This window comes from Anabrus simplex, chromosome 1, assembly GCF_040414725.1.
Source record: "Anabrus simplex isolate iqAnaSimp1 chromosome 1, ASM4041472v1, whole genome shotgun sequence".
Taxonomy (NCBI): domain Eukaryota; kingdom Metazoa; phylum Arthropoda; class Insecta; order Orthoptera; family Tettigoniidae; genus Anabrus; species Anabrus simplex.
In genome coordinates, this window is record NC_090265.1 from 1582674471 (window position 1) to 1582687672 (window position 13202).

The 13202-nt window shown below is 37.5% G+C and overlaps 1 protein-coding gene across 1 annotated transcript in view; it reads right to left on the reverse strand.

Moving 5' to 3' along the window:
* PolZ1 (DNA polymerase zeta catalytic subunit) overlaps window positions 1-13202 on the reverse strand; it is a 409350-nt gene that overhangs the window by 296214 nt on the left and 99934 nt on the right. The window contains exon 9 of the mRNA XM_067138984.2: window positions 10662-10842. Coding sequence (XP_066995085.2) covers window positions 10662-10842 — 181 coding nt within the window. The remainder of the gene's footprint in view (window positions 1-10661; window positions 10843-13202) is intronic.

Consider the following 13202-nt stretch of genomic DNA (forward strand, 5'->3'; position numbering starts at 1 on the left):
TGGTACGGCGGAACTGGCGGAAGAGGAATCCTTGCTTTTTAGGACAGTAATAAAAAGCCTGTTTAAAATCCAGGTGCGTCTGAGTGGTATCCACCAGCTTCCCGGTCCACGTCTGACACCTTGTGGGTGCGGCGGCAAAACAAAGCTCCAGGAACTAACAATCCCTGGTTCAAAGCACCCAGTACTGCTGGATCTCCTATTACAAGCCAAACATGACTCGTGAGCATAGCAACAACATTACCCAGGTGGTACCCAATCCAGCCGTCGAATTGAGACAGCAACCAGGCTTTCGGATTCTGGGGAGCCTGGAGGACCACAAAAAAAAAAATGGGAGAGAGTCGGAGCTCTCTAGTGAAATATCCCACAAAACCCCCACATACATTGGTACATTCAATATCAACACTTTGATTCAACCAGAAAGTTAAGTCACAGAACTTGATCGGCAAAAAATTCTTATCCTTGGCCTGCAGGAAACTCAATTTACTGATAATGCCACCTTGGATTATGGAAATTACTGTATATTAAAAAAAAAACAGATCAAAAGATTCTAAATAGGACCCCTTTACTTGGTAAGAGCTTCGGTAGTACATAAAAGTATACTGAACTCGATCCAAGAAGTTAATTCCATAAACAATCGGCTAATGACCATGAGGATTCAGTGTGCCAATAAAATATATACATTAATAAATGCACACGCCCCTACAAATATAGACAATAAGAAGACCCACCCCCCAAAACATGGACAAATTATGGAACTAACTTGAAAAGGTAATGTCAAAAATTCCAAAGGATGCTGTCAAAATCCTCTCAGGCAATTTCAATGCACAAATCGGCCGATAAAAGGAACACAGGAAAACCGCCGGACTCCATCCGGCGCACAAATTTACCAACAAAAACGGTTCAAGACTCACTGAACTATGTCAACAGTGCAACCTTAAAATCATGTCCACATCCCTCAGGAAGCATCCCAAGAAACAAAAAACCTGGAGATCCTCTATTGAATCCATTCGCGAAATTCAGATTGATCACGTAGCTTAGATAGTTTAGATAGCTCATTGCTTCCACCATCAAGTACAGGAAATGTACACTAGGTATTGTCAGTATTAATAAAAATAATCTATACACAATATCTCAGCCATAATGCCCCGAGTCATTAGAAAAATTATTTTAGCTACCTATATTAAGTCAGTTTTTGAAATACCACATTCTAGATACTCTTCTACACTATAAAATGCCTTTTTCCTTAAAAATTGTGACAGTACCCTGTTAAATGCACTATTGTCTAATGTTCGAATTAGTAGTGGAAGCTTATTGTACATCTTAAGCTGTTGATAACAGTGGCTGTTTGTGCTTTTACAAAGCCTAGAGTGAGGTGTATCCAGATCATTCTTGTATCTTGTATCGAGCATGTGAACTGTAGATCTTTCTTTAAATTCGGAAAGATTCTCTTTCACATGCATAATATTTGTAAGAATATATAAACAGGGAACTGTCATAATTTTTAGGCTCACAAAGGAAGTTTCACAGGAGTCTCTAAATTCTAATCCTGCCTTTTTCTGCCAAATAAATACATTATTTGATGTAGGACAATTGCCCCATAACCTGATCCCATACAGTATACGAGGGTGAAAGAAAGCATTATAGGATGCAAGTAGCATATCCTAACTGATGCAGGTTTTCAGTTTCCGCAACAGATAACGCACACCCTGGCTAATCTCTTACAGAGTTCTGATGTATGTATTTCTCAGGTAAGTCTTGTATCTACATGTAGGCCTAATAATTTAACAGAATTATGGCAGCCATTATTTACAGTGTGATCCAAGGTAAATAGGATATTTTCTGTTTTAGTGACATTAATAGTTAATTTATTGTGATGAAACCAGTTTTCAGCAATTTTAACAGATGTGTTGATTTGGAGTGTTATAATATCAACATTACTATTTAGGAAAGTTGTATCATCAGCATATAGAACTGATATGCAGGGAACATTACAGGCTAGGTCATTGATATAGACCAAAAACAGGAAAGGTCTCAAAACAAACCCACGCAGGACACTTATTTAACCGTTTCTAAATCAGATTTTTTATCACTTATTACCACCATCTGTTTCCTTTGATGAAGATAGGATGCCATTAATTTCAGTTCATGATCCCTTATTCCATAATAACTGAGCTTATGAATTAAGATTTCATGCGAGACACAATCAAAAGCTTTTGTCAGGTCAATTAATGTAGCACCTGTGACTGTTTTATTCTCAAAATTATTTACTGTTTTGATGACACATTCAACTGCTTTTATCGTTGAATGACCCTTTCTAAATTCAAACTGTTTGTTGTCAAGCAAATTATTTTTGAAAAGTACTCGTCGAGTTGTATAAATATACAGGATTCAATATTTTGCTCAGAATGGATACTATTGTTATAGGGCGGTAATTTGGTGGGCACATTCTATCCCCCTTTTAAAGATAGGTATCACTTTAGACATCTTTAAACACTCAAAAAAAAAACACCTTGTCTAAGCATTAAATTTATTAAAAACTAGCATGTGCCCGCGGCTTCGCCCGTGTTTATTAATTCAACCGTTAGATATTTCTAAAATATTTATTTATAAGCAAATTAAAACATTATATTTATTAACTCACATCGTTTTGACGTAAACTGCATGAAATACATTATTTTATTTTTATTATAATGTTACTTTCAGTGCTTAAGATACCAGGTTGATGGATGGTACAAATAATATTAAAACCATGTAAAAGACCATGTTATATAATACAAAATATATTGTTTCCTTATAGAGCTTCGGAATAAACTATATTAATGTCCTTCCATTAGGAGGTAAGATGTATACTGTATTGTGCTTGCCTCTCAAACTCTTAAACAATCGACGTACAGTTGACAATGGCAAAAGCACCATTTTCGAAGATGGAGTCCTACAACTTTAGCGATTGTCCTATGTCAAAATTTCATATCTCTGTGTGTCATAGATTTGACTGGGCTTTGCACACGTACACACAAACACTTCCGAATATTACGGACTGGTGGCTCCTCGTGTCGCAAACCGAAAATGGCTTCCTACTCAATGCACTTACAGTCCGAGGAATTCTACTTCGCCCGCGGCATGCTCAGTCATCATGGTGGCTTCAATAATATTCGTCATCAGTTTCAGAGCCGTGTTCATTGCAGAGGGAAGGATTCACTTTCCTGAGAAGGATAATCAGTGCCACAATTGTCCACCCCAAGATGTTCGAGGGTGCTCCAAGTGAGTCCAAACTGTTCAAAATCTGTGTCGTGTAGTTGACAGCCTCATATGTATGACATGTCGTGTCGATAGACTTTTCATTTTATAGAAAACCGGATAATTCTTGTGAGTGTTGCTTGTTGATGACGTTGACAGCTTCACGTCTTGGTGCAAGAATTGCTCTTGGACACAGCCATGCGTCTTAGATGAAAACCTGTGCCCACCTATGACAAACATTTTAGATTTTTGTTTGCCGTGGATTAGCTGGGCGTCGCACACATGAACACAGACAGAAATCATGGATTGCAGGAAAATGGCTTCCTCTTCCACAGACTTAAAATGGCATCTTGACTGATACATCTATTATTCCTTGTTTATTATTATCATCTAAATATATACGTGTCCAACCCTTGCCCCCTTTCTCTATGGGGTTTGGGTATGAAGTGAGATGAACCTTCGTAGCGAGTTTTTACGACCGGATGACTTTCATGACGACAACCGAATCAGATGAGTTAATGAGATGAAATGAATGACATGACATGTGATAGTAAGAATGCAGAGGATGAAACCCGGCGCCAGCACATAGCCCACTCCTCTCAAATAGCTCAAGACTTTACGTCCCGATTCGAAGGACGAATCACCATCAACAGCGTCATATGCCCTCACACCATGTAAGACCAAAAACGGCTTCCTACTCCGTGGACTAAAATGGCTCCTTGAATTGTGTTCTCTGCTTATCTTATGTACGTTGCCTAGCAACAGTGACTGTATGCATTTAATATTGGTGACAGCACGTTGGACTGTCATACCCCAATACACGTTTTCCGATCGTTTTTCGTTCATAACTCACCAACGAAAGTGAAAATGAAAATTTTGGCTTTGGGGTGCATTCAGACCCCATCTATCCATGTTCAAAATTTCAGATCTCTGAGTGCTGTAGATTTTGCTGGGCATCGCGCACAGACACACAGACAAACACTTCCTTTTATATATATATATATATATATATATATATATACAGGATGAAGCAAAATTCGCGCACTCGGGGGTTGCAGCGCGACTCCTTACGTGCCAGCAATAAAAAAATGTCTCTCACAAAAGTTCGTCCTGCGAGTATATCCGGCAGAAAAAGAACGTTGAAGAGTGGCAATCTGGCAACACTGTAACCACATGTAGACCAACTACCTCTGTCAGCACGCATTAGTCGTGCTGTACAGGTGGTGCAGTGTATAGAGTTTTGGGTTAGCATGCAGGAGGTCGAGGGTTTGATCCTGGGTTGAGGCGCACTTTTTTATTTGCAGTACGACACCGTTTCATAGGTCACATGTATCCTACATTTACAAAATTTAGTAATGCTGAACACGTTGTAACACATCTAGTAGATGAAGTGGTGCGAATAAATTCACGCCAAAGCTGACCAATGAAAACGAATGTTCGTGCATTTCTAGGATCATACTATGTAAATGCAAATGGTTTCTAGAGGACCCGCTGGAATCGCTGTTGACGATTAAGATGCCAGACACCATACCACCTGACTACATTTACGAAATAAAAAAACATCCGCCTCAAACCAGGATCGACCCCCTCGACCTCCTGCATGCTAACCCAAAGCTCTATCCACTGCACCACCTGTACAGCACGACTAATGCGTGCTGACAGAGGTAGTTGGTCTACATGTGGTTACAGTGTTGCCAAATTGCCACTCTTCAACGTCCTTTTTCTCCTAAATATACTCGTAGGACGAACTTTTGTAAGAGACATTTTTTTATTGCTGGCATGTGAGGAGTCGCGCTGTGACGCCCGAGTGCGCGAATTTCGCTTCACCCTATATATAGATGTCAATGGCATTAATATCATGTCCATAACTGCTTTGACTGTTTTGTTCGAGAGACTATAAATGTCTTGGGTACTAGATGAATTCAAATTTGTAACAATACTTCTGACTGTTTGCAGATTTACTTCCACCCACCTAAAATCATTATTCAATACATCTGAGGAAAGATCAAAGTTAGGCAATCAGTCTAAGAAATTATGTTTACTTGCATCCCCATCTGATGAAATGCTATTATCAGGTTCTAGAGGAATCACATCTTTGTTATTTAAAGTTTGAGTATCACTTCTTATGATAGACCATGCAAGTTTGCATTTATTGTTTGCACTTTGGATATATCTGTCATTTGCTGCAAGTTTAGCCTCATGTATACGTTTTTTAAATAATTTCCTGTAGTTTTTGAACATTCTTTATCCTCGAAATTATTATTTAGTTTATACTTATTATAGTAAGCTAACATAATGCTACGCATTTTACCCAACTCAGGCGTAAACAAGTTTTTAACTCTACTTCTTGGTTTAGAGATGTTGGCCTTAATAGTTACAGCTTTTTCAGGGAAAGCTGAATTAAAATACATAATTATCATGTTAATGAAATCAGAAAATGCAAAGTTGACATCACTCATGGCATAAAGGCTAGTCCAGTCTGTTCTTATTAATTTTGTAATCTATCAGTTTCATGTCCGTATTGATACTTAGTATCTATAATCATAAAGAATGGGTACTGTCCACCTAATCAATACTTTATTATATCTTGTTACTAAGCAGTACCGGTTTCGACCTTCACAGAGGTCATCTTCAGCTGGTCATAAGATCTAAAGTTAACTTAAAATAATTTTAAAAACATTACTAATGAAGAATGTCACATGATGTGAGTGATAAGATTAAAATATACAATATATAAAATATACAATGATATGATGTATCTTCTGGTTTAAAAACAAGCGTCAAAATTCTATGACATGTATGTGTTACATAAATTTCTAGTGTACCGGTACCGTTTGTGAGTAGTAGATAATTTGGTGAAATACAATTTCAACAAGTAAAAATGGTTATGGCGTTCTTGAAGTACCCTTTGAAGTTCAGTCCATATTGGTGAATCGTTCTATACATTCATTGGTATGTTTATACTAAACATTCTGGAACATTCTATGATATGGATGTAATAAAATTTATCAAATAATACATTAAAATACGAAAAAATGTTCACATGATTCTTGTGGTACGTTTTGGAATTATATTATTGTACATTCACAGATATATCTATGTATATATATATATAATGTTATATACTGAAATTATGTAAGAATGTGATACACCTCAAGAAATTGCAGAGTAAATCACTGATTTCAGAGGATAGTTTATATTTTTTCGCGTCTAGTTAAATTTCGGAAGGGCTATTTATTCCCATGTAAATTTTTAGCGAGGAGGTTATCATTTCTCTACATGCATCTGAAATATTTTCATAATACATACACGGATAGGTTAGCCAACGCCGTTTGAAGAAGACACTGAAATGTTTGCCACAGAAGCCTCTGGAGTGATATACTGCACATTTCTCCGAATCCTAGACGACATCTTTTTCTCAGAATCTCGTGGAAAATCAAGGGCCATCTTGCATTCGCGGCCTAAGAGTAATGAACACCACTGGCACCTACCGCGGTAACCACACTGCTTCTTTTCACCCTCGCGCGTGCGCACACAAAACTGGCTGACAAACGACCACCTTTATTACACATTGCTAGCCGCGGCAACCGGTTCTACAGTACCCCTGTGTAACGTTACTGGATCTCGGGAAATAGTAAGAAGAGAATGACGTTCTATAAGCCTCTACAGAAACGTTTCTCAAAACTGCATAATGGCATCAAAACACGCGAACCTTCGAATTCTTAGAAAGGCCACAGTTCAGTGGCAGAGTTATAATGCATCTACTGTACCTGACGCTTTATAGTTTATAGACAGCAGGGATATTTTCGTGATGGATCGTCGTATTGTAATTATACGAGAAATGGGTTCTCGTCGATATTATGATGCTATGTTTCATTTAATGTTTATTAAATACTCAGAAATGTAGAATAATTGTGCAGCCGGAAGAAATACGCTGAAGGCCTAATGAAAGCCAATATTCGGTGTTAGCATGGACAAAGATAGCTAAAAAAATGCATTCAGTGGCGTGCAACAAGGACGCTTTAAAGAAGTCAAAGACGAAATTGTGAGGTATGTGCTCGAAAAATGCAAGGGCGGAATGGCCATACCACGGCGCAGTAAACTCGTTCGTTGACCTTCAACGCCTGCAATTAGGCCTTTACCTAGCTAGCTGCTGAAGTTGGCCGAACCCGGCAAGCGAGACATGCCTGTAGCTGAGTAAAAGTAACAGTCTGATAGACAGCAATAATATTTTCCTGATGGATCGTCGTATTGTTGAGACGCGTGGAATAGATATTGAAGGCAAATTTTCAAAGTGTCCTCTTTGATAATATGATGCCAATTTTAAGTTAATGGTTATTAAATATGCGGAAATAAAGAATAATTATGCAGCCGCAAAAAATACGGCATAACTGAAGCCAGTTGGCGTTGGCGTGAGGACAGAGATAGTCTAAAAATGCGTACTGCACAAGAAAGACATTCATATTACTTTATGAAGTACTTTTTAAGTCTGATTAAAAATTTTTGAAGGAAAAAGTCGGGGTCGTATTGCATTCAGAGTCGTCTTGGATTAAATTAAACACACACGTTCCAGTAGTATCGGATTTCGGAAAATAACAAACAAGTAAGCCGCAGTGCTGGTATCGCCTGCGAAAGCTCAAGTTTTGAACAAACTGATTGTCATTTCATACCAATTTTAATGTGTATGGGTTTTCTCAACTTTTACTTTAAAAATCGGATATAACGACAATCCCATATAGCGAGTAAATTTTTTGCTGTTATGAACTCTCGCTATAGCGGATTTCTACTGTATGTTGATCATGATTGTTTCTAGTTTTGTTTCTACAGGTTCACTGATTTTAGTGGAAGTTTTACACTCTACATCTTTAATTGTAATAGCAAACTATTATACTGTTTACAACATACCTTTTCCCAACCTATTTAGGTGCAGACCATGCCAGGTATAAAATCTTCTTCCTAAATTACTTATATCTACTTATTTTACATTTCTGAAGCGCCTACATAATTTCAAAAGTTTTTCATTACCTTGTTTACCTCTTTGTTAACACAAGACCATGCCGGAAGACCGTGTCTATGGGGAACCGAAAATACCACAACATTGGTGTGATGCAACTCCTGTAGTCTTGATCTGATGGAAGAGATCATTCTTCTTGGATTATTTCTTCCCATGTTGTTAGTCCCTGCTAGATATACAGCAACTCCCGTAGCTCCTAAATGTTTACAGTATTTTTGACTTTCTGAGGTTATGTCATTAAAATTTACACCAGGCTTAATCACAGCAGAAACATCATGCTTCCTGTTTCTAATTTGTTCTGTAGCAATATTCCTCACCTGACTATCGGCCAAAAGTCTTATCTTCACAGATTTCTGCGAGTTGCAACTTGATTTTACAAGATTCTTGTTACTTTTGACTTTGCTTATCCCACAAATTTACTTCAGAGCTGTTATTTCTGCGAGTTGCAACTTGATTTTACAAGATTCTTGTTACTTTTGACTTTGCTTATCCCACAAATTTACTTCAGAGCTGTTATCTACAGATTCACGAGTGCCACTTGCAAGAGGTTCAAACCTATTCTTTAATACAGGAAAGTGACGAGTGTCCTTTATCCGCTTTTTGAAGCCCGTGTATTTTACCGGCACCGATTCCCATCGTCTACAGATTTTCGGCTTAATTGTTTCAGTTCGCACAGGTTCATAATTCAAATTCAACTCAAGCTCTATTCCATAGTTCAAATACTTAAACCCCATCACATTAATCTTATCCTTAAGTGCGTCATTTTCAGCTTTAAGATCCTCAATATCATTTCACAAAATACTGATAATTTCCAATGCATTTTCATACTATCTTTAGATTTCGAGCTGCCATCACCGATAACAACATTCACAACACACTGATCACAAAACCAGTCTTCAACTGCACTAATTTTTTCCTCCCTGGGCCTCTTCCCGCACTTAAAATGCCACCAACAATCGCACAATTTATACAGGATGCCGTTTTTAACTGTTTTACAGCATTTACCGCACTTAACCTCAGGTTTTACACTTACTTTCTCGGAAGTAGACATAACCGTGTTTACAATACCAGACACTAATCTCACATATCCGCTACAGAAAGACATACATGATGTACAAGTGAGAAGAGGAGCAAACATCGACTCTGATCACTATCTGACAAGAGTTAAAGTAAAATTTACTCCAAGAAAATCCAACAACAGAAATTTGACATAAAAAGGATTCCTGTTATGGAGCTAAAAGAAGCATGGGAAAATCAACCAGCGAAAACATAGGAAGAATTCCACACCAAAATCATACAGAAGGCACGAGAAATCGTACCCTCAAGGAATACAAGACACCCCTGGTGGAACTCAACAGTAGAAAATCCCAGAAAACTCAACAAGAATTTTATGAGACCAGAAAACAAGTATCCAAAACCATCAGGCAAGAAAAAAGAAAGCACCTGAAAGAACAACTGGACTCAATTGAAGAAAACTTTAGAAACCACAACACAAGGGATTTCTACAGAACATTCAGAGAAAAAATCCGAGGATACATTCCACAGAACTTATGTTTCAGGAAACAAGATGGAAAATTGGCGCTTACTAATAAAGAAAACTGCCAAGAACCTGCACAGTACTTCTTAACTGCCCCGAACCCCCTGAAAGATTTCTTGAAAAAGCAAACAAAAAATGTGTGTGATTAAATTAATTCCATCCCCTGGTCTAAGGAGTTGGACAGCCAAAGTAGAGGACTGCCTGTAGGGGTGAAGTACAGTGGCGACTTCGAGGGCCCTGGGACCACTACGGTAGCTGTGAAGGCCCTTCCGGAACTCTGAAAAGTGGTGGCAAAAGAGGCTCTGGTTAAGACGCAGCAGGTCGTTATGCTACTTAGGTTCCAGAATGGGTTAAAAAAAAAAAAAAAAAACAGTAAATAAATGCAATGTAAAGTTTAATCTTTTACTGTATATCAGTTGACTATATTTGTAAGTAGTACAGGAGATATTATAAGTAGAATTTTGTAAACAATATAAATTTATTAAGAATGAGCTGTGTGTTTAATAGAAAAAATTGTTAGCGTAAATTGTATTGTATTATAGGAAAATTTTCTTCTATTGTTAATTTAATATTTAGTGCTTGACAATAATGTATTTTAGTGTACCATTTGCCACCGAGGTAGACACCTCATTTGCAAATAAAGAGATTTTGATTTGATTTGAATTTTTTTCTTCATTAGCGAATTGTTTTACGACCCTTTTCTTATCCATAGCTAGGCTATCACAAGACAGGTACCGTATGTACCGCGCTACTGAAATTCTTACGATTATCCTATTAGTCCGAGAATACATTTCTACTCCTCTAAGTTACAGTACTTACTACCATTACTTTATACATCTTATATTTACTACTTACTCAAAAAGAGATTCTTACCTGCCAGGGCTATGTTTTTCTAATTCTTCCATGGTTTGAGTCAAATCGTGAAGCCCCTCATTTTGTTCTTCATCCTCACTGTCTTCACCTTGCTCAGTTGTTGGCTTCTGGGAGCCTAGGATGCTATCATCATCAATCAGTTCTTGCAGGACCTCGGCCAATTTCAAGTCTTCAGAGCTTACTATAACCAAAAGACAAACATGTCACTGTAACAGGGAACTAAACAAAAATGGCAAAGATATATAAACTTGTTTTGTTTTCATTTTATATTCCATGTTCCCAACATAAATATGCAAATATACTGCTGTTTTCAACATAATAAGAGAGTAAAACCCCATTAAGATGTTTAATCAGGGTACAAGAAAAAAGAAAGTGATAAGGAAGAAAACGCACTACTGAACACACGTAGAAACTGTCAAACAGGGATATGGAAACACTAGGTATGAATGTTTTCCAACATGGGGGCATTTTAGGTTGTGTACCCGCGGGTACAGTGAAAACTACAGTAGAAGTACGTTATAATGAGAATTCATAACAACGAAAAATTTACTCGCTATAACGGATTGCGTTATATCCAATTTTTTGTAAAAGTCGGGAAAAACCCCACACACATCAAAATCAGCATGAAACGGCAATATGTTTGTTCAAATCTTGCATTTTCGTCGATGATAACCATACCATGCCTTACTAGTTTGTTATTTTTCAAAATCTGGTACTACGTCAAGGAGTATGTTTAATTTCATTTTGAAAAGATTATAGTACCACTCCAGAGGCCTCTGTGGCAAACGTTCCAGTTTTTTTCTTCAAACAGCGTCGCCGTATCATGAAAACATATTTCGAGCACATGTAGAGAAATGACAATCTCCTCACTACAAAGTTACATGGGAACAGCCTTTCTGAAATGTAATTAAACATGAGAAAATATAACCTAACCTCTGAAAACAGTGATGCGCTCTGCCATAGCTTGAGGTGTACACATTCTTACTTAATTTACGTATACATTAAAACCTTGATGCATTGTTTTTCAAGAGGGAGGAGGAAAATGACGATGGATGCAGGAAAACGATAAACGCGGGTGCCATAAAATAGGGGGATAACAAAATAATAAAATACGGGTATTGTATTTGGGCATTTTTCGTCATGTAAACATAATAATAATAATAATAATAATAATAATAATAATGATGATGACGTGTGGCCTCCGAAGCCGGGTGCAGATCTTTCGAGTTGTTGCACGACAGGCAATCTACGCGCTTATGAAAATGCGGCTCTACCTAAGCTGAATCCTAATGCACACACAGCCCCCAAACTGTCAGAATTAAACAACGAAAGATAAATCCCCGACCCGATCAAGACCGTTGAACTGAAGGTCAACATGCGCTAACCATTTAGGCATGGAGCCGGACATGCTCATAATATATATAACGCATACCTGCCGACTTTTAGAAACCAAAAGTAGGAAGATGTTTTAATTCTCTCACGTATATTGCGCCACAGTCCCGGTGAAAAATTACTATATAAACGCCATACATACCTAGAGTTACAATGCGAACTGCCCATTAAATTTAAAATCTTAAACTAAGAAAACAAAAATGGTTACAAGAAAATGTTTCAAAAAGAATAAGTTTTCTTCACTAGACTGTAAAATGAGCAGAAATTCAATTTTATAGCTATCTCTGAACACTTGGAGATAACATTTATTATGCTTTGTGGCCATAATGTGAAGAGGAAATACCAGAAATTGTCACCAACACAACTCTCTGAAAAGCATTCAAATCATTAAAATTATGAACTTAGAATGAACACAAACGCACTGACACTACCACATACAAAACAGATAAATATGTCTCATACATTATTAACATACTGCTTCGACAGGGGGAAAAGCATAATAAAACCACAAGAAAAGACACATGGCCTACAACTCCGACAAACTACGCATGGAAACGATTTTAACAGCGCGCGAACCACACAATAAAAAACAAATTCTTTTGATCTGATTAACAGAGTCGCTAACCGTCCCAAATTCCCAACTGTGAAACACAAAAGCTGCTGTAGTGAGCGGGAAACACGATACACTAGCCAAATATGTATGCTTAAAAATGAGGTTGCGTAAATTACACAAGTACATAAGAATTTATTCTACGGGAAGAGTACTGACCGTACTGGAGGTAACATTGGTCAAAAATAGAAATAAGTAAAAATAAATTGGAAAATCGGAAGACGAGTTAAAAAACGGAAAGTTTCCGGATAAATCGGAAGGGTTGGCAGGTGTGATAACAGTATCAAAATATTGCTATCATGATATAAGCGATGAAAGGAAAAATCATGACTTTTACGCCGTTTCGTTTCACTTTTCCCTACCTCTCGTAGTAATTGGAAAACCTTGAAGGTCAGTTCTCTTATTGCAAATTAATTATATACGTGGATATAACGGCGATAACCTGTATTTTGTTCAAGATTCCGTGGACACTTCGCGAACGATAGGTTAGAGATCCCACACGGCGCAGATCAGAGGATGTCACAGAGGTTAGAAATTCA